The sequence below is a fragment of the Cladosporium halotolerans genome (assembly GCF_011745625.1).
Source record: "Cladosporium halotolerans strain TM138-S3 chromosome Unknown Sca9, whole genome shotgun sequence".
Classification (NCBI taxonomy): domain Eukaryota; kingdom Fungi; phylum Ascomycota; class Dothideomycetes; order Cladosporiales; family Cladosporiaceae; genus Cladosporium; species Cladosporium halotolerans.
The window spans coordinates 242,143-268,478 of NW_027191460.1; the positions used below are offsets into that span (position 1 = coordinate 242,143).

General features: G+C 57.7%; 8 protein-coding genes across 8 annotated transcripts; 5 read left to right on the plus strand and 3 right to left on the minus strand.

Moving 5' to 3' along the window:
- The first annotated feature begins 450 nt into the window (after positions 1-450).
- Positions 451-2,336, plus strand: WHR41_03523 (uncharacterized protein). The gene is made up of 3 exons (XM_069372129.1): positions 451-1,784; positions 1,840-1,977; positions 2,035-2,336. The coding sequence occupies exons 1-3, from the start codon at positions 510-512 to the stop codon at positions 2,230-2,232; spliced, it is 1,611 nt and encodes a 536-aa protein (XP_069230721.1). The 5' UTR covers positions 451-509; the 3' UTR covers positions 2,233-2,336.
- A 119-nt stretch (positions 2,337-2,455) lies between these two features.
- On the minus strand, positions 2,456-3,459 carry WHR41_03524 (uncharacterized protein; the record flags this gene model as incomplete). Its single annotated transcript, XM_069372130.1, has 3 exons — positions 3,166-3,459; positions 2,921-3,034; positions 2,456-2,857 (listed from the first exon to the last, which is right to left on the minus strand). Exons 1-3 carry the CDS (start codon positions 3,244-3,246, stop codon positions 2,456-2,458), a joined length of 597 nt encoding a protein of 198 aa, XP_069230795.1. The 5' UTR covers positions 3,247-3,459.
- A 409-nt stretch (positions 3,460-3,868) lies between these two features.
- WHR41_03525 (uncharacterized protein) lies at positions 3,869-4,852 on the plus strand (the record flags this gene model as incomplete). Its single annotated transcript, XM_069372131.1, has 1 exon — positions 3,869-4,852. One exon carries the CDS (start codon positions 3,869-3,871, stop codon positions 4,850-4,852), a length of 984 nt encoding a protein of 327 aa, XP_069230796.1.
- Positions 4,853-5,488: 636 nt separating this feature from the next.
- WHR41_03526 (uncharacterized protein) lies at positions 5,489-10,801 on the minus strand (the record flags this gene model as incomplete). The annotated part of the gene is made up of 1 exon (XM_069372132.1): positions 5,489-10,801. The coding sequence occupies one exon, from the start codon at positions 10,799-10,801 to the stop codon at positions 5,489-5,491; it is 5,313 nt and encodes a 1,770-aa protein (XP_069230797.1).
- A 706-nt stretch (positions 10,802-11,507) lies between these two features.
- On the minus strand, positions 11,508-13,089 carry WHR41_03527 (uncharacterized protein). Its single transcript, XM_069372133.1, has 2 exons — positions 11,792-13,089; positions 11,508-11,735 (listed from the first exon to the last, which is right to left on the minus strand). Exons 1-2 carry the CDS (start codon positions 12,824-12,826, stop codon positions 11,709-11,711), a joined length of 1,062 nt encoding a protein of 353 aa, XP_069230798.1. The 5' UTR covers positions 12,827-13,089; the 3' UTR covers positions 11,508-11,708.
- A 236-nt stretch (positions 13,090-13,325) lies between these two features.
- On the plus strand, positions 13,326-15,389 carry WHR41_03528 (uncharacterized protein; the record flags this gene model as incomplete). The annotated part of the gene is made up of 1 exon (XM_069372134.1): positions 13,326-15,389. One exon carries the CDS (start codon positions 13,326-13,328, stop codon positions 15,387-15,389), a length of 2,064 nt encoding a protein of 687 aa, XP_069230799.1.
- A 695-nt stretch (positions 15,390-16,084) lies between these two features.
- Positions 16,085-17,125, plus strand: WHR41_03529 (uncharacterized protein; the record flags this gene model as incomplete). Its single annotated transcript, XM_069372135.1, has 1 exon — positions 16,085-17,125. One exon carries the CDS (start codon positions 16,085-16,087, stop codon positions 17,123-17,125), a length of 1,041 nt encoding a protein of 346 aa, XP_069230800.1.
- A 4,981-nt stretch (positions 17,126-22,106) lies between these two features.
- WHR41_03530 (uncharacterized protein) lies at positions 22,107-25,749 on the plus strand. The gene is made up of 3 exons (XM_069372136.1): positions 22,107-22,526; positions 22,795-25,016; positions 25,070-25,749. Exons 2-3 carry the CDS (start codon positions 22,887-22,889, stop codon positions 25,115-25,117), a joined length of 2,178 nt encoding a protein of 725 aa, XP_069230932.1. The 5' UTR covers positions 22,107-22,526; positions 22,795-22,886; the 3' UTR covers positions 25,118-25,749.
- The last annotated feature ends 587 nt before the right edge of the window (positions 25,750-26,336 follow it).

A 26,336-nucleotide genomic window follows, 5' to 3' on the forward strand; every position in this document is an offset into this window, starting at 1 on the left:
CGATCTCGAACACATGGCCAATCGCATCGCCATTTTGGCGATCAAATGTCTTGGGTGGATGCCACTATACAGGCGCGGGGTATTCCACGGCCGCGTGAAAGAGTGGTGTCGCTGGCTGAGCCGGTTGCAACCTGCCCTTTGCAGACTGGTGAAGTCCCGTGCAGCTTGGCGGCCAAGCTGCCAACACCTCTTCCCCCGACTCGGACTCGCCAGACTCCAGCCATACCATGTGCCGTTGGCTGCACTGCTTGAGCCTCAAGTCTTGTCGCGCATGCCAAGTTCTGATTGCGGTGGGGAGCGGCCGTGCAACCCGGCTCGGTGCGATAGACGCAATTTGACGGCATGCCAAACAGACCTTGTTTCTGAGCCCCCTCATACCGTTCTGCTCCGCCCCCATGGCGGCCACCATGATGATTCAGGAAGGCGCCAAGGCAAACTCCGAGGCTGCAGAGACCAAGAGATAAGTATGCTTGTTGTTACTATCACCAAGACTTAAGCGTGAGGTTTGCATGGGACCCAAGAGATATGCACCTCGGAGGTGCCGTGGGTGTAGACACAGCCATGCCCGACATGAGTACTATATAGACTGTCGTCCGGGACCAGGCGTCTCGGACATCTCGTCAGATACCTTATTCCCCTACTACACCTGCCCCCCGAAACTCGTGAAGATGAAGATCACTGCTGCGCTCGCTGCCGGTATCATCGGCGCCACTACGGTGGCTGCCGCCAGCATGGAGGAGATGATGGAGATTAAGGCAAAATCATGGGAGAGGGCCGAGGCACGCGGTGTCTTCGACGGCAACAAGAAATACAAGAAGGGCCCGACTGCGTCCAAGTGCAAGAACGGCTTTGCCGGAGAGTACCCTTGCAACAACGTGGACCTGCTGGACTTCATCAGCCACGAGGATCTCGGTGCTACGCAAATGCGTGGTAACGATGTCTGGGGTTGGACTTCCAAGGACGGCCGCGAGTATGGCATTGTCGGCCACACCGATGGCGTCGCTTTCGTCGAGATCAAGAAGAACGGCAAGCTCTCGTACCTGGGCAGACTTGACACTTACACCGGCATCGTCTCCTGGCGAGACATGAAGGTCATCAAGGACCATGTCTACATCGGTTCTGAGGCCACCGGCCACGGTCTTCAGATCTTCGACTTGAAGAACCTTCTCGATGTCGACCCCAAGCACCCGGTCGTCTTTGAGAACGAGAGGGACCTCACCGCCCACTTCGATGGCTTCGGTGCATCTCACAACCTCGTCGCCCACCCTGAGGTCGATATGATCTACGCCGTCGGTGGCCGTGATGGTGCCAACTCGCGCAACACAGCATGCGCCGGTGGTCTCTTCATGGTTGACGTCTCGGACCCAAGCAACCCCACCTCTCCGGGCTGCATTGGCCTCGATGGATACGTCCACGATGCCGAGTGCGTCATTTACAGAGGTCCCACTCAGAAGTACTTCGGTCGTGAGATCTGCTTCGGCTACAACGAGGACACTCTGACCATCTACGACACCACCGACAAGTCGAACCCCAGTGTTATCAGCTCGACTCCTTACATCGGAAACGAGTACTCTCACCAGGGCTGGATCGTCGACGAGGCGATGACCTTCCTGCTCCTTGACGACGAGCTCGACGAGCTCAACCAGGCTGGCCCTCCTGCCGGAGAGATCGGCGGTCTTGTGAACCACACCACCACCTACATCTTCGATATCAGCAACCTCGAGGCTCCGGTCAACACTGGTTACTACCAGTCCCCTGAGCAGTCTATCGACCACAACCAATACGTGAGTTTCTACCTTTTATAATCTCTTCCCGCTCGTTCATACTGACATTTTGTAGACTCTCGAAGGCCTCTCCTACCAATCCAACTACGCCTCTGGTCTCCGCATCATCGACGTCTCCGGCCTTCCTAAGGACCCTGCTGGCAACAACATCGAGGAGGTCGGCTTCTTCGACGTTCACCCTGAAGATGACGGCGTAAGTACCACATTATCCGTGATGAGTAGTGAACAGTTGCTGACTTCATCCTCACAGGCCATCGAGTTCCTCGGCACCTGGAGCAACTACCCTTACTTCAAGTCCGGCAACATTCTCGTCAACTCCATTGAGCGCGGTATCTTCACCCTGAAGTACACTGGCCGCAAGGCCAAGTACCCCGGCGGCCGCAAGTCTGAGTGGATGCAGGAGGGCGTGAAGCCTAGCAAGCCTGGCAAGGGCCCCAAGCAGAACTAAAGTCGTTTCGCTATGATGTTGATGATATCAAAAGTATTACGAAATGACAAGCAGATTATCATTCTGCGTGCAGTAATTCACACTATATTCCCCTGTTCGTGCAATTTGTTCATTCTGGCATACTTCACACCTTATCAACGACTACGACTACAACACTTCGAATCTCGCTCAACCGCAGCACCGCTAACCGCCAACACCACAAACTCCCCAACCTCACCTCCACCTACCCAGCCAACGACCCCATCCCCTTCTCCTGCTTAACCCCCTCCGCCCCCTTCAACCAACAAACGCGGTTCTCCGTAAAAACCTCCACGCTCGGCTTCAGCGCCGTCTCATGCAGATCAAAGTCATCGACCGTGCCGATCCTCGTGATCAGCATGCCCGGGAAACCCGACGAAATCCGGTACATCAGCGTGCCGCAGACGGAGCAGAAGTGGTTCTCCATCGTGTTGCCGCTGGCGATCGTCTTGCTCTGCGCGAACTTGGTGAGCTTGTCGCGGCCGCGCACGTGCTGCGTCGCGGAGTCTTTGACGATGAAGTTGGAGGCGAACATCGAGGCGGTGATCTTGCGGCAGTCGGCGCAGTTGCAGATGAAGGAGTCGACGTAGCCGGGCTTTTTGAGGGGCTGGGGTGGCGTTAGGTTAGTGCTTGAGCGATTGGCAGGGAAGAGACGAGTGGATGGTCTTACGAAGAGGATTTGCACGCTGCCGCAGAAGCAGGTTGCGGTGGCGGTGTCGCTGTCTCTGCCTCCTTTGATGCCCTCGGAGGGGAGTGGGAAGCGTTCAGTCGACATGGTGGATGCCTATTCGGTACGCAGAATATCAATGGATGAAAGAAGTACGAAATCGAACCTTGATTGAACGAGTTCGAAATTGCTATGCATTCCCGAGAGGGGAAGGGTATCATCTTATACTGAGGAACCTCAATGCTTACCAACATACAAAGTCGATCAGCCGCAGCTCCAGCCCGGTCCCGATCATGACGATTTCCAACCCTGCCTTGAAGTTCAGGCATCTCGTGTGTTTCTTGCTGATATTGGCCTTCCTTTGACCCGTGTTTGCATAATAGTCGGAGGGAGATGAGACCGATCAGCCCACTACAGCCCACTTCAGTGACGTATCAAGGTCTAGAAGACCAAATGTCGGTCCTTCAATCGAAATCGAGACGATGTTTTGACAAATAAGCATGCGGGGTGTAGGTGGAGAGTTGCGGATCGCTTCGGTTATCTGAGTAGGATAGATTATCCACTTATCTAATCTGGCATCCCTCATCTTATCTTATCTTATCTTTGAGCAGGATTTCTCCAGATCTCTCGATGTGGCGTGTGGCGTCATCTCTTCTCCACGTTTCGCCACACGATCGCCACAGCTAAGCCCTAGGCAACTCGCTAAGCAGGTCTACGTACACCTCGCGGGCGAGTGATAAGCATTCTTCCTGCACATATACGCGGAAAGCGTCTGCCTAATCTTCTACTTCCTTCACGATACTTCTCTCTTCTCCCGTGTGTGACTCGGAGGCTGATTGCGTAGTCCCTAGTCTGCCTATCTCAACGGTAGGTCTATAAGTGTGGCGTCAGCTCCTCTATTACCCTCTCCTCTTTCACTCCCTCTCATCTTATCCTTACATCACATCAATCATGCCCTCAGTACGCTACTACAATCAAACTGCTCCCTTCTGGGATTGGGTCGCCAACTTCGAAGGTCAAGGCTTCAACAACGCAGCCTCCAGCGCCAATCGAGACAACAACGAATCGAACGACGACGACAACAACAACAACAACGACAACTTCAATCCATGGGCTCAGTGGCCATTCCAGCCCTTCCCGCATCGCGGCGGTAGAAACGGTCGTCACGGTTTCAACCAGCCACCGCCTGGCCCGCCGCCCGCAAACGAGACCGAGGCTCAAGATCCGCCCATCTCGACTCCATCCGAGGAGCCTCAGGCTGGGCCATCCGAGCCCCGTGGCCCACCACCTCCCTTCCCTGAGGGACCGCACCCTCACCACCCTCCTCCCCCTCACCACGGCCCCGGCCCACACTCTCACCACGGTCACGGCCCGCCACCTCACCACCGCGGCCGTCGCGGCCGCTGCGGCGGACGAGGAGGACCCTGGGGCGGACGCGGCGGCCCCTTCGGCCCCAACTTCGCCGCCGGCGGCGCGCCGCCTTTCATGCAAGACCTCGCGCAGATGTTCAGCGAGAGCCTGTTCGGCGGCGACAACGCGACCACCACCAACAACAACAATGATAGCGCCGCCAAGTCCGAAGACTTCAAGCCCGAAGCCGACGTCTTCGACACGCCTTCGTCGTACGTGATCCATGTCTCGCTGCCCGGCGCGAAGAAAGAGGACGTGGGCGTCAGCTGGGACGCGGAGAAGTCGGAGCTGAACGTCGCGGGCGTGATCTACAGGCCAGGCGACGAGGAGCTGTTGAAGGCGCTGGCGCTGGACGAGAGGAAGGTCGGCGCGTTCGAGCGCAGTGTGAGATTGGGCAGCAGGGCGAATCCGGCGCAAGTGGACGCTGAGGGCATCACGGCGAAGTTGGAGGACGGCGTGCTGCGCGTCACTGTGCCGAAGTTGAATGGGGAGTTTGTGGAGATTAGGAAGGTGGATGTCGAGTAGATGCTCTCTTGTTGATATGGGCAGCTCGGCAGTCGAGGGTTAGGAGTTATGTAATGCATTCTATACGATTTTAATTGATGATAACACAATACATGATCCCTGTTTGTATTTCATTTTGGTGCCATCATCGAAAGCTGTTGTTGATCGATGAAGTGAACTGTAATTCACGCTGAGAAATCTCATCCACATTCACCAACCAGTCCACTCGGGCGTTATGACAACATGACACGGCTCTACGACTTTATCCAGTCAACGTTTGCGATCTGACACTTCACTCACAACAAAAGGTGTACATCGATCGAATGTTCACAAAGGTTTCGTCTCGAATTATAAAAACGCTAAAGAGAAAGCCGTCACAGGCCCTGTCTGTATCACAATAAACGCATAGGGGTTCCGATCCCCCTCTAAATAAGAAGAACCCATCCTGACTCTTCCCAGAAGTCGGACCAGAACCAAAAAGTCAATGTTAAGAAAAATTTGAGGAATGAGAGAAAATGCAAAGGGGACAACGCCTGCGCTTGCAACGCATGAGTGTGGAAATGGCGAAGCAAGAGATGTGTATCCCAAGAGGTCAGCGCAAAACAGGGGAAGGAAAAACGAAACAGCATGCATGCTCTGTGGTGCCCTCGCTTAGATCTACTCCGGCTTGTCTTCGCCGTCCTTCAGTGACAGTTTCCGCTCGCTCTGAGTAGGGCTGGGCGGCACGACGATCGTGGTCGGAGTTGGGAGCTTTCCGTCGTCGGGATCGAAAGGCTTCTCCTCCGCCTCTTCTGCCTCAGCGCCGGCAGCTGGCTCAGCCGGCAGGGGTTTCTCATCTGCCTCTTCAGCGTTGCCTTCTTGCTCTTCGGCGATCGTGCTCTGGGTCGGTGCGGGTGCGTCGACGCTCGAGTTGCCCGCTCGTCGCCGTGCGGCTCGGCGGCGCTGGCGCTCTTCGTCCGCACTCTCGCGGCGGCGGCGGACGCGCAGGCTGTCATCACGGCCGACGCTGCCGACACCGCCGTCGCCCTCGTCGCCGCGCAGACCCTGGAGCAGACTTGCGGCGCGGTCGGCGATGTCCTCGCCTTCTGACGTCGGGCTGACGGGAGGCTGCTTCTGCTCGGCTTGGCCCTCAGAGGCGCCGTCGCGGTCGGCCGAGGTTTCCGATTGGCCTCCCTCTGTGCTGGGAGAGAGGAGCCCTGTGTCTTGGACGTTCTCGCCAGTCTCCGGGATCTCCTGGCCTGAGGCGACGCGCACTTGGTGGCGGTCCTTTAATCTGGCCCTACGGCGGCGGTCTCTTGTGTCCCTCGTCTGCGGCGCGGCAGCACGCAGCTTCTCGAGCAGCGTGTCCATCGCACCTGTGCTAGGGCTGGGACTGAGCGGCTGATCGCCGGTGGTAGCGGCGTTGGCTGCGTGGGCATTGATTTGCTTGCGGCGCATGTTGGCCTCGTTGCGACGCCAGGTCTCCTCGAGGATCATGTTCTTCTCGTGCGACTTCTTGTACTCGTTGACGAAGTTGGCCAGCTTGGTGAAGAAGTCGCGGCGGGCGTTGTCGTCCCTGTTGTCGTCGCCGAAGAACGTGAGGATGTCGTCGAATACGCGGTTCATCTCTGTGAGGTAGAGCTGCATTTGCTCGGCCTTGCGGCGAGCATCCTTCATGCTGCGCTGCACGACTTGGCTGACGCGATCCTCCGGGTGGAACTTCTTGGAGTCGCTGAGGTTTCCAGCGTCGAGAGAAGACTGTACGTTGTTGATGTTGTCGATGTATTTCTTGGCATCGCTTTGAAGTTGCTCGATGTTCATCTTCTGCGTGGTTAGAACGCCAGCAATGTCGTCGGTGAAACCCTCGTATTGCGGGTATTGCTTGCGAACAACGCGCTCCACGTAGTCCGTGAGCGTGGACTCGTTGTTGGTGTCCTTGACCATACCCAAGCGCGCAAGCGAAGACAGCTTGAAACCCACAGCCTGCTTGTTGGTGTCGTTCATGTAATTACCAATGTCCAGAATCAATCCAAACACAGGCATCAGCTTGACCGAGTCGCGGAGTGACTCAGATACGTTGACAACATGCTTCAGCTTGCCAGCGATCTCATCGTAGTCAGGTTCGAAAGTACGCGTCAGCGAAAGGGCACGCATACGAGCCTTCCAGTAGTGGTGCAGCTCGTAGGCGGTGTACAGATAGATCTGATCTTCGCGCGTGAGCTCGTTGGGGTCAGCCTCGCGCTCTGTGCTCATGGCGTCGGGACCAGTCCAGTCCTTAGAATAAGGAGCCATCTGCTTGGCGACATTGTCTGGAATGGTGCACAGGTGCTCGAGCTGAAGGAAGTCCATGACGTTGCCGTTGTCAAGAATCTCCTTGTCGCAGTGGATGATCTGGCGAACAATCTCATCGGCCTCCAGATGCGAGAACTTGGCGAGAGAGATCTGCATGGTGTGCATGAGGTCGCGGCTGATTATTTGCTTCTTGTCGCTCTTGGCCTTTCCACTGGCCTTACCGATCTGCTTGATTTCTTTCGCCATGAAAAGCTTTTCGATCTCGTCAAGAATACCCTTCTTCGAAAGCTCTTGGTACTTCTCTTCTTTCATCTCAGAGGTGGGTGTGTGCGTAGCCCAGAGCGTGATCTCGGGCGAATCAATCTTCTCCCAATGCAGAGCCTTAAGCTTCTTCTTAGGTCGCGGCGCGCCTAGGCCAACAGTAGTAGTGGGATTGTAGATGGGCGATGGAAGCCAGCCACCCTTCTTGGCACCAGGGAGAGGTGGTGCTCCAGGAGGAGGCGGTGGAGGTCCACCAGCGAAGCCACCAGGGCCCGGAGGTGGAGGAGGTGGGGGAGGAGGACCGCCAAACCCAGGCATGGGAGGAGGAGGGGGTGCACCGCCACCGAAACCAGGCATAGGTGGAGGAGGTGGAGGCGGAGGCGCTCCCCCGTCGAATCCGGGCATGGGTGGGGGAGGCGGAGGTGGGCCGCCATCGAACCCAGGCATTGGTGGTGGCGGTGGAGGTGGTGCGCCATCGAACTTGTCTTTGGGATGTTCTGGGTCTTCCGGCGTCTTTGGGCTCTGGCTCTCGAGGCTTGGATGACTGGGTCCAGTAGTGATACCGTCGCCTTCGTCATCTGAACCATCGATGCGCTGCGTCTTACTCGTGAGCTCCGAAAGCACGCCGTTGGCCATCGCAGAGGGAACCTTGGGCTTCTTGAACTCGACGATCCTCGGCTTCTCAATGACAGTGCCTTCGTCGTCGAGCTCGAAGTCTTCCTCTTCTTTGCTCGATCGCTGCCCGCCGACTGGCTTCCTGTGAATTCCGCTCTTGGAACGAGGCGCAGTACCGAGATACTGCATGTGCTCCGGCAAGGCGTCCGGTGCAATGGCACCATTCTCGCCTTCCATCTTCTCACGCAATTCGCGGAGTTTGTCAGACGGGTTGACCTGTTGCCAGACCTTGCCCTCAAGTTTGGCTTGAGTCTTCGCTCTCTCGAGCTGCATCTCAAGGCGATCCATGAGGCGCTCCCTGTCCATGATACCAGCCAAACGAGCAGGGTCAGTCTCTCCGCCCTTGCCGTTCTTTGCGTTGGAGGCTGCAATGTCTTGTGCATCACGTAGCATGAGGTACAATTCTCTTGTCTCAAGCTCGTTCCGCTGCAGTTCCATGGCACGCACACGTTGAAGCTCCGCAAGCTCTGCCTTGAAAGCCTCCGTTTGTCGCTGTTGAAGATCGATGATTGCGGCCTGCTCTTCCAGCTGCTTCTGCAACTTCGCGACGAGTCCGTCGGCTCCGAGTTCGACCTGGGCCTTCATCTCATCTCTCTCAGCAACTGCAGCATCAGCTACGAGGCGGGCCTCGTGCGCTTCCTCTCGAGCCTGCCGAGCCTCGCCGTCTGTGTAAAGCTTGTCCATCAAGCTCTGCACAGTGAAATTGAGAGATTGCTTGAGATCCATGTCTGGAAGCCTTCGATCCATGGCCACGTACGACAGCATGCTGTCAACCAGCTGGAACATGCGCAGTCGATCGTCGCCGGCATTGTCGCGAATGAGAAGCAAATGTTGCAGAGCCGACAAGAAGTAATCACCAGCTCTTGTGCCGCCGACCTTCTGCTGAATTACTTCCACGATCTGGGCCGGATCGTTAAGATCCTTACCCTCGCCCTCGACCGAGTCGACCATGGAGCTGCCTTCGTGCTCGAGCATATCTTCATAGTCGATCGCCTCGTTCGCCCGGTACCGCTCAATCTGCTTGTCGATGACCTCGTACTGAAAGTCCTCCATCTTGTGCAAGATGCGTTTGAGGCCACAGCCGACGAATTGCGCGCGGATATGACATCTCAGCTGTAGGTCTCTCTCAGGTGCATCGACGACCATGTTGATCAGGAAGAGCGAAGCGACGGCGTATTCCATGAGGAGGTTCTCCATGCCAATACCGCCTGAGCGAACCTCATCCGACGCACCAACCAAGGAGCCCATCTTGCCACGGCCGTCGACCGTGACTTCAACGATTCGCATCCATGCATCGAAGCGGCCGTTCTCGCCCTGCTGAGCTTTCAGATAATCCAAAGCTTGCAAGACTTTGAGGTGGCCTTGTCCGTCAGCCCAGTGACACAAGAAAGTCAGCACTTCCGAGACCAGCTTCCTTGTGTTCAACCTGGGAGAGATCAAAGAGGCTGCCAGGGCCATGATGATCTTATCATGCTGCAGCGCGTTGTCGGCGCCATACTTGTTGTTCATGAGCGACTTCAAGCATTTGACGATGTCGTATTCGCGGTCCAGATCGCGCTCGTGGTTCGCATTGCTTCCTAAGGGTGCCGGACCTGACTGCTGACGTTTGTTGATCTTCCCTAGCAGGTTGGCCAGAGCGACTTGACCTTGTGCTTCCACGAACTGCTTCACCCAAGCGATGGGCTGTGTTCGTAATGAGACGGACAAGCTTTGTAGCTGCTTGGGCGAAATGCTGTTGTCCAGGAGTCTTCTGACGAACCATTCCGGGCTGCCCTCCTCGTCGGCACGTCCAAGTATGCCCAGGTTTTCATTTCCGTTGATCGTCGTCCTCGCGGTCATTCGCCTCTTCTGCTCCGCCTGCCATTCTGCCAACCGATCCTGGTGTACCAGGGTCCATTTCTTGCTTATCGGATATGCTTCCATTTGCCTTTTTGCTTGTTCCGGTAGTGATTTCCAGCCACGCTTAAGCATCAAATCCAAGAACTCTTTCTCAATGACGCGATCATCTGTTGGTCTATGCAAGACGAACCCGTCAGGAGTGAATGATGTTTGACTCGAGAAGGCAGAGGGGTTGGTCGTGTTCAGATAATCGCCGTGTCGCTGCCTCTCCTTCGTAGGTGCAGGTGCCAGTTGCGGGAGAAGAGAGTTGCTATCCAAGTTGACCGGCGGGAAAGAAGCCTGACTGGCGTTTGATAGCGTGTGGAATCTCCTGTCGTTGGACGAACTCGATCGTATGCTCCCGTGGTCGCTTGAGCCTCGCGAATCTCCGTACGGCCCACCGTTCAGAGTGATGATGTCTGAATCTAGACTCCTCCCCGCGGATGATTTTCCATGTGTTGGTGGCCTTGGAACACCAGGAAGAGGTTTTGAAGGTTCGAATGTGGGATATTGGTGAAAGTCAGCGCCTGGTTTGGCAGAATGATCGCGTGATCTCGGTTTTTCGGACGGGTCCAGATGGACAGGCTGTCTAGTGTTGCTGGATGCGGCTTCGTACGGTACGCTCGCTATCACACCCGCCGAATGGCCATATGCGCCCTCCGCGGCGTCATATCGTCTTTGATGGTAGTGGTCCGGGTCGACCGTCGATATCGAGCTCCGGTGCGAGTGCCTCGATGCCACGCTCGGGGCATAGCTCGCGGGCAGACTGGGCGTGTCCGGGACAGGCATGGGTTCATTGCTCGCTTTGTCCTTCTTTGAGCGCGAGAAGAAAGACTTGCCTCCGCTGGTCTGCCGCGCATTCTTGTCGGCGGACGACGAGAACATGGCGGCGGCTGGGATGTCTCAGCGCTGGTGCGCGGCGCGGTACTGCGCTCCCTATCGTGGTCCTCGGCCGGCCGATCGCGCCGTTTGCTCCTCCCTAGATCCCTCGCTCTTGTGACGTGTGCCTCTTTGCCCGCAGCATTCAGCGAGCTTGCAGCCAAACTCTCCCTGTGAACAAAGCCCAACGCCCGGAAGCGGTGCAGCAGAGCCGCCGGGTGAGACACGACTGCAGTCGAGCCCCTGGGCTAGAAGGCGCCTAAGGCCAACGCGCAAGGCTGTGTGGTATTATAGGTATCCAAGGGCTTGGGGGCGAGTCCCCGCTCGGTGTTGCCGTGTATTCGCGGTCCAGAAAGCCGCGGTGCAGGTGTGCAGCGGCGACAGCGGCGGCAGGTGCAGCGTCGGCTCGTCCCACGCTCGGTATGTGTCTCTGCGTCGCGGTCGCAGAAAAGCAGCCCAGACCAGGAGGCGGCGGTAGGGTCGGCGGCAGGATGGAGAAGTGAGACCTACCGTGCCAGCCAGCGAGCCAGACACCTCAGCCCGCAACACGCGCGCTCTGCCCCGGACTAGTGAGCTAGCGACAGCCCCTGCGCTTGGCGGCCAGGGCCAGCGGGCGCTTGAAGGGCCTCGGAGCCGGTCGTGCGCGGGCAGCGCGCTGCCTTCCCCTGACTAGCGGTGCGACGGTTGGATGGCTGAAGACTGTCATTTGCGCGATCGAGCAAGCGTTGCGGCGCACGGAAACAGCAGGAGAGTTTGTCACGGAACGATCGCCGAGGTGTGAAGAAGGCTACAGAACACCATCCACCGAAACGCCTACGCTAAAGCAAATCACCCCTCGTCCTTGCGCCAGTTAACGCCACGACCTGTTTAGACTTCGTCCTCGAGTCAGCCTTGCGCGCTCCTCTCATCAGCCTTACTGGCTATACGAGGAGATGTAGTACTGCAGACTCGTCAGCGTGTGTCTTCTCGCCGCTACCACCCGCTCGGATTACTTACCGTCAGCACAGACTCGCCGACTCCAGGCTCGTCGCCGTTCAAGTACACATACAAGATCATCGCGTGCTCATGGCACAGGCACGCAATCACCCGTCCCCCTAGTCTGCCCACACTCAGCACCCTCACCCAGTCCTTTCCATCCAGCCTCACTGTCGCCCATCCTTCCTCGCTCTGCCCTTGAGAATCTCCCAAAGCCTTCATCCGTGTGCTCGGATGGTTCTCAATGCCGCCCAGGCCATCAACGTTCTGATCTGGATCAAGCTCTGGATTGTTGAGCCCGGTCCACAAGCTGTTGATGCGCATGGCGTCGGTGTTCAGCGCCAAGCGCAAGCAGCCGTGCATGTTCGCACTGAGCTCCAGCCGCGGGCCGCTGGCGCTGCTGAAGCCTCCACGTGTGCCCGCCTTCGTAGACATGGCTAGCTTTGTGAAACGGTCGCTGATGCTCTTCAGCTGGAGTAGATTAGGTAGCGTAATATGCACGTCCGGCTCTCTGCAGCGTGGCTCGTGCAACCCTTCGACGGACGCCGCGGCGAGCACACGGATGGGAACATCCTGGCTGATGATCGTCTCGCGATCCTGGCGACCAAAGAAGTCGACGCTCCCTTCTCTGTCCGTGCCGCCAAAATCGTCGCCAGTGCTTTCAATGTTGCCATCCCGATCTGCGAAGGCTGAAGGAGCACTGCTGTTGATCGTCGTCGTTTTGATCGTCAGACTGAGTAGGGGGATATTGTCTTTCTTCGTCAGGCGAATATGGGCTGCAATCGCATTCTGAGCGCTTTTAAGCGCACGTTGTAGTGGGACGAGAGGGACTTCGAGGTTGATCGTGTTGTTTGCTGCGGCCGATTGAATCGTGTACGTCTCGAATATGGTGTCTGTCGATAGCACTGCCCAAACCTGTGTGCCTTTCTCGGGCACGACGGTGAATCGAACATCTTGGTCATCCAGGCGCAGCCAGGCGACATGGCCGAGAGTGGCAAGCGAGGCGGTGAACTTGGTGAAGGTGTGGATGTTCTGAATGTCTGCTCGGAAACGCATGATTCCTACCAAGCTTCAAGTTCGCTGAGAGGAATAAGCAGATTGCCCCGGCTCATCAATACTCGTCAAAGTGTGACGCGAGTATGGATTCCCGGGTGATGGCCGTGTGGCATATGCTCACACCATGACGGAATTGAGCGGGGATAAGAACTTTTAGCAAGATTCAAGCCAGCACTGACAGCTCACCTCCGCTGATCGTCTAATCGTAACGCCAGGTTGCTGGTAAATCCACGTGCTGTCGTCTGGAGAGAGTTGCCGACGCACGTGCATTGCAAGCGATGACAGGCAGCCGTCTGTCGTGAACAAGGGTGGGTCCGAGCCGCGGTCCGCAGCGGGAGCGCCCGGCCCTGCCAGTCATTCCTGACCCTGCATACGGCAGCCTGGCGGGCGTAAGGCTGGAGTCCCTTCCGCATTTGGTTTGCGACAATCAACAGCCAAATCGTCGCCAACCTTCCCTCCTGCACACCACTTCACCATCTCCACCTCAGTTTTCGCCAACATGGCGCCAGGCGCGACCAAGCGCCGCTCAAACCGTCAGGCGGCCACGCGCAAACGGTCGAAGTACGTCGACCCAGACACCGACGATGACTTCGAGACTAGCGACGCAGAAGCCGACCACTCCCCCGACCAGCTCCACCACGCTCAAGCCGAAGCCCAAGCGCCCGTCCCGAAGAGGCGCAAGGTTACACGCAAGACCCATCGCCCACAGACACGCAGTAAAGCCGCCAAAGCCAAACCCAAAACTCAAACGAGGATAATCGGTCAGACGCGCAAACCGCGCTCGACAGCCGCCGAAAAGGCAGATGCGGCGAAGTTTAAAGGACCCAGCGATGGCAAGATTCCGGAATGGACATCGCTACCATCAGCGATACTGCGCGACATCTTCGTCTTCGCATCGCAGCCTCTCGACAGCGACAGCGTGTCATGGTTGCACAACGCCGCACATATATGCCGCGCCTTCGCTGAGCCTGCCCTGGAAGCATATTATTACTCGCCAGCCTTCCTGAATACGCTGCACCCACACCGCCTGCTTGAGCTCCTACGCATTCGGGACGGTCGCTACATACATTACAACACCAAAGTAAAGAGCCTGGAAATTGATATGAGGAAGTTGAGCTATACTGCACATGGGAGACCGTTGTTTGACTTGAGCGAGCTTGTCGCAGAGTTGCCGCAGCTGCGTCACTTGCAGGTGACAAACCCTATCGATGAGCCACCATACAGACGTATGAAGACTCAACAATGGTGGTACCCTGAAAATCTGTTCACCACCTTAGCACAGCATGGGCAGCGTCTAAAGACATGGCGCTGGAGTCGCGACATGGTGGCTGATCCATCTCAACTCTATCCTGCCATGGCATCTGTACACGAGGGCCAGGCATTTCAAGATCTTGAGACATTGGTGGTTTGCGGATATGACGCTGAAGATAGCCCTGCGTCCACCATCCTGAGCGAGAATGGCGAGGAGACCGTGCTCGACATGCCTTGGGCCATAGCCAAACTGCCAAACCTTAAGGATCTGACATTTGTATCCTGCAATATCGTGCGCGATGACTTTCTGACGAAACTGCCTGCAAATCTGGAAAGACTGGAGCTCGTGAACTGCTGGAAGGTTGACAGCGACATGCTTACCGACTACCTATTACAAAACGGGGCTCAACTCAGAGAACTCATCCTGAGCCACAACGTTACGCTCAACTTGGCTTTTTTGACTTCTCTGGCGACGTCTTGTCCCCGACTAGAGACGCTTGTCGTGGATGGCCATTATTACAGTGAGCGAGTATCCATCAACGATGCCGAGCCAGAATACAACGAACTCCTCACTGCATCAGATGTACCGACGTGGCCAACAACTCTGCGTCACGTCTCTCTTCTGCAGCTGCAGAAGTGGTCTCAAGAGGCAGGTACCAACTTCTTCCGCTCGCTGGTTGAAGGCGCGCAGTCTTTGCCTGATCTACGGCACCTGGCGATCCAAGCACACATCGACATTCCCTGGCGCGACAGGGCTGGCTTCCGCGACACGTGGACTGCTCGGCTACAACAAGTCTTCCTCCGACGTGGCAAGCCTCCACATCCATATCACGGCTCCAAGCGGCAATTTGAGCTCTACAAGCAAGTCAAGGAAAAGAACGGCGGGAAAGATGTAGACGATGTTGTCTTCGACGCCGCTCTCAATCCGAACCGCGTGAGCCATGTCCAGGTCACACCTCACAAAGCGACTGGGGATACCGACACTTATGACTCCGACGACGCTTCCTCGCCTACTGAGAAGCCCCTTCCGACGCGCCGCAGCACGCGCGTCAAGCACAGCCAGCCATCTACTGAGCCGGAAAATGCGTCAGATGACGACTCAGACACAGCGCCCGCTGGTGCAGGCGAGCAGAATGGGACATCGTTGTTCGTGCAGGGATTATGTAACGTTGTTGACGTCCGCATTGACAACCAGCGGCCGCGCGAAAACATGTTCACTGAACAAGATTTCCTCGACAGCGAGAGGAGCGGTGATGAAGATTGGAACGAGGGAGCGGATATGGAATTTGAGGATGACCGCTATGCGTGGTGATCGGTGATGCTAATGACTTTCCTTTTCGTATGATTGCGGGAAACCTCAGATCGACCTGATCGACGGACGTCGCTGTTGTCTTTGCGGGTGTGTATGATTGCTGGCGTCACGATCGGTGAAGCGCCCTGTATGATAGCAAATGAGAATGCGAGGACACAATCGAGCTGTATAATACAATCATGAAGTCTCTTTCAGAGCTGCCCATATAAGTGTTACGATCAATTCCGTTCCAAGCTTCCAAATTTAGTTTAGTGAAATACCGTGCTGCTTCTTCCTTTTGAGGTTTCGGTTGGGCAGTCAAGACACACTACGAGACAACTCGCAGGCGGCTCGAAAAAATTGAGGTGGCTTCATGTTTGACTCAAGTGGCTGTCCTCGTTGTTGTTCGCGGATGCCACTGTTTTCGATCTGTCAAGTGCGTATAAGAGCAACCGAACTAGTCCTTCTATTTACATCGGTTGCTGCCGGGACCCGAAAATAAGGTTTGGCTTACCCCAAGATCCAAACTCTAAATTTGATAAAGCGACGTCACTGCCCGAACTCACACACAAGCCACACGCGGTGACACCTGCCTGTCATCACTCACCTCTACTATCATGTGAACGCAGATGCTACGATCAGCTTGCCTCAAAAGTAGCCATCATTCTGTCAATCGAGACTCCTAAGTACTCAACCCTCAACAACATCGACCCACGATGGAGCCGCCTGAGCCCAGGTGTCGATTCCTGGAACTACCCGCAGAGCTTCGCCTTCAAATATACTCAGAAACGTTGCTCACGAGTTCCATCATCACAATATCCAGCGCCAAACTCACAGGCGAATGTTCAGACGTAGTACATCGCCTGTGGGGCAACGACCGCTCACCCTTCCCCGGCATACCACTCAACCACGAGCCAGTAATCGAAGAAAGCTACGACCCAAGCCTCCTCTCCGTGACCAGTCCCGCCACCATCCCCCTCATACCAGGCTTCGCAGATGCTCCCGGCCGCGACAGACCCCGCCACGCCTGCCCGTCGCTGTTACTAGTCAACAAGCAAATCCACCACGAACTCAAATCCCACTTCAACCTCAAACACGCCCGCACCGCCAGCCTCTTCCTCTCCTACCCCTCCGGCCTGCACGTCTTCCGCACCCTCGCGCCCTCCCTCGTCTCCCAAGCCCGCAGCGTCCACCTCGCAGGTATCTACACGCCCACGACCTTCTCGCCCACGCACCGCGCCTACCTCCCCCCTTCCTGCTCGCAGCCCAATCCCTCCCTCCCCTCCGCCGCAGCGTACAACGCCAAAACCATCCCGGACTCCCCCAGCCAGCTCGCGGACCTGATCAAATCCCTCTTCGGCCCGGCCCCGCGGCACGCGATCGCCAAGCTCGAGCTGCGCATCTACTACCCCGGCGACGACAGCTACAGCACGGTGTGGGGCGACGACTGCTCGCCGGTCGTCGTGGCGCTGCGCAACATCTTCACGGGCGACATCGGTATCACGGTCTACCGTGGGCGGCACGGCACGGGCGTGCAGCTCGGGGCGAGGGCGAACCGCGAGCGCAGGAGGGTTGTGTCGACTGTTTGGAGGAGGCTGGAGGAGGGCAGGCGCGGCGAGCCGAGGTGTGGGAGTTGGGTTGTTGATGAGTTGTGGCCGGATTGGAAGGTGGTGGAGGAGGGGGAGGAGGTGAGGGGGGAGATTGTTGTTACGAGTGATGTTAGGAGGGAGGGCGGGGAGGGGGGAGGGGAGGCGTAGAACGATGGGTGGGTTTGGGAGTGCGTGGGGCCTTGGGTTGGTTGGCGAGGGTGAGTCGGGGTTGCTTTGGTTGCTTATGGGGTTGGGGGCATGTTGATATGACTGGATTTGGCTGCAAGCGGTCTTAGGACAGGCGGTGGATTTGCGTTCATGATGATATCTTATACCCTAAGCTCTGCTTTTCTCATGTTTCGGTCATGGGAAGTTTGGTTGGGATTGACTGCAGCGTTCTAGCCTGGGAATGTACGACTGGTAATTTGCTTAGTGTCCTGCCAAAAGCAATGTGCCAATGTACGATGGAAATATGAAATTATCAAAGTCCGTTACACAGCGTGGCTGAACACCCAAGAAACGATGTTCTCGCTGATATCAAGTCCATTTGTTCCCAGAACAGTTGCACAGCCACCAATTCCGGCTCGTCATTGGAGGCGATCACGGTACAAAGTTGTTCATGAACAGAACAAGGAACTACTGCAAGGTAACTCCGGAAAAGCACAGCGAATTGTGATGCTTAGCATTGACAGCCTGAACATAATAATTCACTGGCCTCCTCTCGAAACGCACGGCCAACCATCCAAGGAAACCGCCAAATCGATCAAGTATCCTTTCGCGCGAACCACAACGCTTTCACAAACCACAAAACCAGAATGCTTTCGATCAACCCTGATCACCAAACAAGCCAAGCACCTCTGCACACAAGATACCTATATGTACCTACCTACACTGCACCTCCACCCCACAAACCCGACCACCAGCCCGCCAACGATCTCCCACACACCAGATCCTGGCTTGCCGTCCCACCAACAATGGCCCCAACCAACCCACCACAGAAAACTTGTCGCATGCACACTACAAGCAGGCCGCAGCACAGGTACACAATACCCGCACACCCAGCGACAAGCACTCAAAATCCCGAAAAAGCAAGCCAAACCCCCGAATCCAGCCCCGCGCCACACTGCAGCAGGAGACTTTTCCTTCGCTGTTAGAGTTCCCCATCCCTCCCCATCTCCTCATATCGAGGTTCTGCGGCTGGCTGGCTGGCTGGCTGGCTGGCCGGCCGGAGAAATCTGGGATCTGGGATCTGGATCTGGATCTGGATCTGGATCTGGGGCGCTGAAGTGCGGGCGTTACGAGGCGGGCGTGCGGCCTCCCGCGACTACGTACTGTACTTGAGATGAAAGAGGTGGCTGGCCTGGCAACCTGGCGGACGGGGCTTGGAGGAGATGATCCTTGGATATGGCGCGCATTGTCTCGCACGGCAAAAGGAGTGCTTTGCTCGGCAACAATGCGATGCCGCGTTGCCATGCATTCGTCCATTCACGGTATGGGCCTCTCTGCGGAGAAACCGCAGTCAGGCATACCACCACCACAACCTGCGTGCTCGAATGATGTATGGCCGGTAGACCCAGAGCCAGCCAGCACCGCGAGATCGCACCTGCGTCCGCGTCTGCGCTTGCGCCTGCGGCTCTCGGCTAAAGTAGCTCGTCCACTATGGGTATGCACGCGCGGTGGTCTCCGCTCGTCTAAGTACATCGAAGCATCGGCAGAAAAGAGCAGGATGGAAGCGCGCGGAACAGCGGGTCGACGCACGTGTTTTCGTGGGTGTCCGCATTGGGCTTGCCGGACCTTATCATCGACTGATTGATTGATCCGGGTGTGGGATTATTTGGGAGGGAAGGCGGAGGACAACAACAACAACAACGACGACAACAGTGGGCGCAGGACGATAATCTCCACACACGCACATGCAGCAGCTCAACGGTGCTGTCGACAACGGCGCTGTACCGTATGTTCGAAGCCCTGCTGGACGGTGGAATGGACGTTGCGGCACAGTCATGTTTACGGTCATCCCGGGCCCGCACGTTCCTGAGGAATTGCTGGAGCAGGCGAGTAGCCGAAGCTGGATCGTGTACAGTGTACGCAGAGAAGAGGACACGCAACGCATGCATGCATGCATACAGATGTGCATGTGCATGTGCGTGTGCGCACGCATTCGGCGCGCGGTGATCTCCGCAGACGGACGGGGTCAGAGTTCGGCGCCGGTGATGGAGAGCGTAACGGGTCGGGGATGGGGGCGGACAGCCCGGCCGCGGCCAGGTACGGTGGACGGAGTACTGTAAGCAGGGCATTGGGATGGAGCGGGGAATGGTGGGCATGTGATGGAGGAGCAGATGAGACGGGGCGATGGAGGAAGTGAGGTGGATATATCGAACAATATGCAGTTGCGCAGCCGATTTTCGCGTACATTAGTAGGCATACAAACCTCGCAGCGCCTAGCCGCCAGCCCTGACTCGCTTCGCAAGCGCGGCGTGGGGTGGACGACGGGAGATCTCTACAGACGACAGCACAGCACAGTGCAGTGCAGTTGCCCTACCCACCGCGCGGATTCCGCAAAAGCGTCGCACCGTCGCTCTCCCAGGGTCCCTGGCCTTCCCTCCACCTTCTCAGTCCCCGGTAGCTCGATCTGACCCCAAGCCACGCCCGCGGGCTGGGCCCGGTGGGACACAGGCAAGGATCTCGTCGAGTGGAAGTTTTTTGGGCGCGAAGGTTTGGCCTGCGCAACGCGACTTCCTTGTTGCGGATCCTATCCCCGTTTGGCGGATGAGTGGGTGGCGCTTCGCCGGGGCAGGACGCGGCGATGGGACGCAAGCTGCAAGCCACTCCCGGCGCGGGCTGGATGGGATGGGGATGGGATGGGGTGGATGGCGCGGGATACGTAATCGCGAGAGACGGAGCGGCGTGCGCGTGCAGGTTGCAGCCGATGCAGTCAGTGCCAATGGCGACAAACAGTTTCTACGCGCGAGAGCGACGGGCGAGAGTACGGTTGTCACCTCAGAGTTTGGAAGACGTCAGACACCACACGACACAAGAGGCTAGCGAAAACCCCAGGCGTCCCGATGGAGAAGAAAACAAGGGACGGGCGGAGGGGGAGCCAGAGACTCAAATCATGAAACTCGGCCTGCCGATCTCTCGCCCCCGATGTCTCACGCTCTCTTCAGCTTATGCCGCTTCGGGCCTGGCGGGGGTGAGGCCGTGAGACTGAACGCGCAATACGTGGGGTAGACTGGCTTTTGGTGAACAAGGGAAGTCGGCGAGAGGCGCGATCGCAGGGGTTTGGTGGCCGTGGGATCCGCAAGCGCGCGCGCAGCAAGCGAGACGAAGCGTGACGACGGGCGGCGGAGTGTGGTGGCATGTAGCATCTGGTAGCGATGGACGCGTTTTCTCGGCGAGGAGGCTGTCTGGTGAGGTGATTGGCGTGCGCGTTGTGGGGAGAGGGCGTCGGTGGGCGCGTGCGGGTTGAGAGACACGCGCCGCGACGGGCGGTGAGGGAGGTGTTTGAGGGTGGGCAGATGGCTTGGAGATTGAGGTGATGTAGAAATTGATTGCAACGCGGGCATGGAGATAAAGCAGGGTGCAAGGGCTGCGAGTGCCCTTTCGGGCGCAGAGGAGGATCTGCAGTCGTCGATCGTCCGTGGAACGATGAGTGAAGCAACTAGCGGCTTGACGACATTTGCAAGTGCTCGCCCTAGTGCTACTCGGCCGGGGCGGAGAATTGTGCAGAGGCGCGGCAAGCGCATGGTGGCAGAAGGTTTGCACAAAAGGCGTTGGGCGGTACGTTTATGTGGAGACGGAGGTTGAGGTGGTGAGGTGTGCCCATGGGCCGCGACGATGGGGCAGGCTCACCGCGCTCGAGCCTCGAGGCCATGATGCAACGGGTGAAGAAACAAATGCTAAGGTATTGAACGGCGGAAGTGAGTGCGAGTGGGGACGGGCGATCTGACGATACGATTTGATGATACGACGACGCCCTCCGGCAAAGCTGTTCTTGAGGCGTGCGCAACGCGGTTACAGTACATACTGCGGTGGCCCGCGGGAGGTGAGGCGAGGCACTGTGGGCAGTCGAGCGTGATATGCACAGTGGTATGCGGATATAGCAGTTGTAGCAGAGCGTGGACGCGCTCCCGGCGCAGCGGCAAGGAGCCACAAAAGGCAAAAGTGTAAAGCGGCACGCAGGGGAGGAGGCAAAAAAAGTTGGCGGTTCGCTTACTTCTCCACGTGCCATTGCGGTCCGACTGTGGATGTGGGCTGGAGACTAAGGTCGCGACTGACGGCATGAGGCCTCCAGCAACACGGCCGTAGAGAGCGCTCAGTCGACACGGCGATGCAGGGTGGAGCACGAGAGCGGAGGAGGTTTGCAGATAACACGAAGGCGAGCGGACGGGGGCCTCGTATCGCGGCGTGATTGGCGCGGCGGGCACGAGGGCGACGACAAGGTGCTCGCGCTGCTGCTGCTGATGCCTGCCGCCGGCGAGGGCACGGCGAGCTACGGGCCAGCAGCTTGCAGAGCGAGCCAGCCTAAGGTACCTTACTGTACACGCGCGTGCCGCTGCAGGTGGAGGCAGGCCAGCAGGCCAGCAGGCCAGCACCGGCGTGCCCTGCTGGAGTGCTGGATTGTGCGAGGGCGGGCGGGAAGTCTAAGATGCACAGAATGGCAGGCCGCATGCGGGCGGCGGACAGGGCATCGCGGGCATGTGAAGGGCGGTGCGAGTGCGTGAGGAGTGCGAGAGGAGGGCGAGAGGAGGAGTGCGAGGGAGCGTCGGCGCGCGTGCTCTATGTGAAGACGCTTGCGCAGATGAAGGCCGCGGGCAGGAGGCAGGGCGGGCGATAGCGAGTCGACGGCGATTCATCAAGAATAGAATAGTCCCTTAGGCAGCGCGCAGTGATTAGCAGGCGGGCTAGGGGCGACTAGCAGGGCGGCATCGCGCAACGGCGACGGCGACGGCGAGCCAGGCGCAGGTGCAGGCCACGAGCCAGTCCATGCTCGGCCTGCCTGCACCCTGCAGCCTGAGCCCTCCCGCCGCCAGGGCAGCAGCAGCAGCAGCAGCACCAGCAGCAGCAAGCCGCACCACGCACGCACGCACGCACGCAGCCCTCGCTCGCTGCTCTTCGCCGAGCAACGACGGCTGCCACCACCACCTCCGCCTCTACCACCACCCACCACTCCTCCTCTCCGCTCCACCGCGCCCCGTTTGCTTTCCTCTGCATATTCATCCCCCCCAGCACCGCCCGACGCCCACTCAGCACCCGTCTGCTGTCTCGCCACCGCCGCGCCGCCGTTGTTGTCGCCCGCGTCGCCCTGGGCCTTGCCGAGAGCACGGCCAGCATTCCTAAACACCAGGAGAGCGTCAGGAGCACTGCTCAACTGCCACCTGCCCACCGCCCACCTGCACACCCACACCCGCCGACTGCACCGTCTGCACACTCCGCCGCACTCGTCGCCGCCAACGCTCGCTGCCTCGCCCTCTCCATGTCGTTCTGAGGCCCGACGCCTGTCTGCTTCGGCAGAATCCCTCCTGCTGCCTCTCTTCACCCTCGACGGGTTGAAGCGTCCGCCGATCAGGTATGCTGCCACCCTCTCTCCAATGCCTCCACCGCCCTCTGCCACACCTGCAAACAAGACCCCAACACCTCCTCTTCCACCCCTGCACCGCGTCCCGACCAACCGAGCAGAGCCGCCTTCTCGCCTGCCGACAGGGGCCCGCCTGACCATGTGCCGCCTCTCACTTCACCCTATCGGCCATTGAACCTCCTTCACTCCTTGCACGGTTCCACCGCATTCTGCCTTTCAACATCGACCATTCGAGACCATCATCACTGACCACCCGCAGGCTCAGATAATATCCGTACTTCCCTTGACCACCCCCACACCGATATCCATTTCGACCACCACTCGCTCCGATCCGCACACTCCACAGACTCCATGGCTGAGGTACTCACCCTGCCCATGACATCCTCCAGCACGGTAACGATGCTGCAATCTCGACCTTCCTCCTCCGAAGCCTTCCAGGGCCCTCCACAACAGTCGCCTCGCCTCGGCCAGGCGCCCAGGAGCATGTACAACGGCACAAACAATGCGGCATACAGGAACACAGCATCGCCCGTGCAACCTTATGCCTTCCAGTCTACGCCTCACCTGCGACAAGAGTCGCGGACGATTTCTGCACCTAGTGGTGGACAAAATTTGCTCAGTGTCCAGAGGCCAACCCACTCGCAGTCGGCTTCGACCTCGACTGCATCATCATCCGATGCGTCGTCATCGAAGGATGACTCTGTCATCGGCACACAGGCGGAGTCGCTGATCACATTGTCGAGCGTTCCGGATCTCTCATTGAACACATTTGAGCAGCCCGCAAAGCCATCACCTGATCGCTACAAGCGGGTCGCCCGCCGCACCAACTCGAGCACCTCAGTCCCGAAGGCAGCAGCGCCTAACGGTGCCGTGTCTCCAGTCACCCCTGGCGCGGCTGCCGCAGACTTGCTCTCGCAGCCAACACCCGCGATAGAACGCCAGGTCAGCGCTGACGACGCTGCTGTGCCGAGGTCAGGAAACACGGAATTGGCCAAACGCTATCGTAGGCGTAGCCTGAACACCATCGACACACACGTTGCAATGACCAATGGCGACGCTCAGACAGCTGCTGGTGCGCAGAGACCTACGTCAAGCCGCAGTGCTAGCACTGTCTCCACGCCGACCACAATTCGCCCTGTCGGCTCTCATCAGCGCATCGGCAGCCGAGACGGCGCTGAGGCTGCTCAGCGAAATAACTCAATCTCAGAGGCTACCAGCGTCAAGGCCAGTGATGCTCCCACCAGCCAGAAGACCGTCAATGTTCCTCCTAGGGGTGCCTCCGACCCGAACAAGCGAATGGCCGCTCCATCGCCACTTTCTCGACAAACCAGCGACACTCAACCTGCCGCCGCGCCTACCCCCTCTGGCCCCTCCAAGCACAGATCGTATGCCTCGGTAACCCGAGCACCCGCGCCTCCGAGTGCAGCCGCTCAACATTTGGCCGCAGTGTCGGACAGAGATCTGAACAAGGGCATGAAGTCGCGTTTACGCCGCGCTTTCTCCTTTGGAACTGCGCAGGAGCTCAGGAGAGCAGAGGGCAATGCTTCTACAGCACCGCAAACTGGAGAGGCCCAGCCTCCGCGCCCAGAGGACGAACTGGACCCGGAGCAGCTGGAGATTGCCAGGAGGCAGGAGGCCGCTGGTATCGGTGCTAACATCTACTCCGGCCAAGGCGGTTTCACTGGATCCACTGACAACATTTCCATTTCCTCCACAGCCTCCTCGGCTTCGATGATGTTGAGAAAGATGGGCAAGGGTGCCAAGAAGAGTGCTAGGAGCATCAAAGGCTTGTTCAGACCCAAGTCCGTCATTGGAGTGCCTGCCGCAGACGGACCGGTCCAGATGCAGAACAGCGCTCCTCTTCAGCCGACCATGGCTCAAGTCTCGATGGTAACAGTCGAGGCTGAAAGGCAGAAGGTGAACGTCAATGCCGAGTTGGATGACAAGAGCGGTGGCGCTACTGGCTTCCCCAAGCTGGAGCGCAACTCGATTGATGCTGTGAATGCTTCCGCAAGGCCTTCTGCCGAAGGCTCTAATTCGGACACCAGGCGCAGTATTGTTGGAAGCGACAAGGACCGCGCTGAAGTCCTTGCTGCTGTCAAGAAGGGTATCCTCAAGCGCTCCGGCACCTCTTCGCCTACCGCTTCTCCAGACATTCGCCCTACCGAGGTCCCTCACGTGCTCGACAGCCCAGCATCTTCCATGCCTAGCACACCCAAGGACGGCTCCACTCGCAGTGCTTCTTTCCGCGACGGAGCTACCAACGACTACTTCAGTCAACCTCGCATCGCTTCCATGACCAACAACAGGAGCATGCCTGCCACTCCCACCGGAAAGGGCATCACCTTCTCTCCCCGCATTCAATTCCACGATGCTTGGAGCGCTTCGGACTACGACCGCAGAGGTGACATTGCGACTTGCAACCGTCTGACTCCAATTCTGGCTCAGCAGATCAAGGAGGAGCTCAACACATTCAAAATGGTACGTTACTTGATGTTTGATTTGAGACTTGGACAATGCTGACCCCCTCATAGGAGATGGAGGTTCACGAGTCTAGCAAGCCTCACACACACTTCTTCTAATGACACCACACCCACAATCGACACGCAGACCCCAGACTCACCCGAACGAGGACACGAACGACGCGCGAGCATACCTTCCACTTTTCACTCGACAAAGGGATTCGATACCCACACACAACCACCTCTTCGCTCTCCACCACAAAAAGCGACCAGAGGTGTTAGCGGAGCAGCAATACAGGTCACAATCATTTTCCTTCTCCACGGAAACGGGCTTTCGGCAAAGCAAAGCGACAAAGGAGCGGGCACCTTATTTCTGTTGTTTCCTCCAGCCCTGTTTTTTCTTGGCCGACTCTTTGGTTGTCGCTGTTGCTTACGCAAGAGAAAAAGACCACCTTTCTTGAATACTTTACACTTCGTCTACGCTCGCTACCGCGGCGGCGAGAGAGAAACCACCCACCCGACTGGACTACTAAGCGCTTGCATCTTGGGCACAACCTTGCTCTTTTTTCCTCTCTTAAAATCAACCGGCGTTCACATTCGAATTTGGGGGGGCAAACCGGCGGGAGTAAATTCGGAGCGGAGTTTTTTCTGTGCACTTGCTTTCTGTTGCTTTCCTCTCTATTTTGGCATATCTGAACTTTTGTGTTTCTTTCCTGATTGAGAGAGGGAGAGAGAGAGAGAGGGAAAGGGGGGAAAGCTCACTGCTCTTTTCTTTTTTTCCTTGATTCTTTCCTCTTCCTCCTCTTCTCGAGAAAGCTCGTCCTCTTCGTGTACTCTTCCGCAGAACCGCCTTCCGTTTCCCTTTGACGAAACAGCTGGGTGCGCTCGATCAATGGGAATGGCTCTGTTCTGCTTTCGATTCTTTTTCTTCTCGTTCGCTTGCTTCACTGCGTCTGTTCTGCACGGCGGGCGGACAGACAGACAGACAGACAGACAGACAGACAGACAGACAGAGATTAGACTATGCGTGGGGTTGGCTAATGCTACGGCTTCCTTCTTTTTCTGCTACTTCCTCTTCTACGCCCCAAGCCGATTTCACCTCATCGTGCAATTGCTCCCTCTGCTCTGCTGAATCTCACGGCCCAGCTCAAGCTCAAGCTCAAGCTCAAGCTCCATCCATCACTTCAGCTCCCTCGCTCGCCCATCCGTGCCGCCGCATCACACAACGGCCGAAGCTCTCACCGGCGCCGTACGTAGTGCCACATGCACTGCCGGTAAGGGCAAGTCCTCTAGCGAGGCAAGCTCCCTCGACCTCTATACGTACTCGTCTTCACATGTC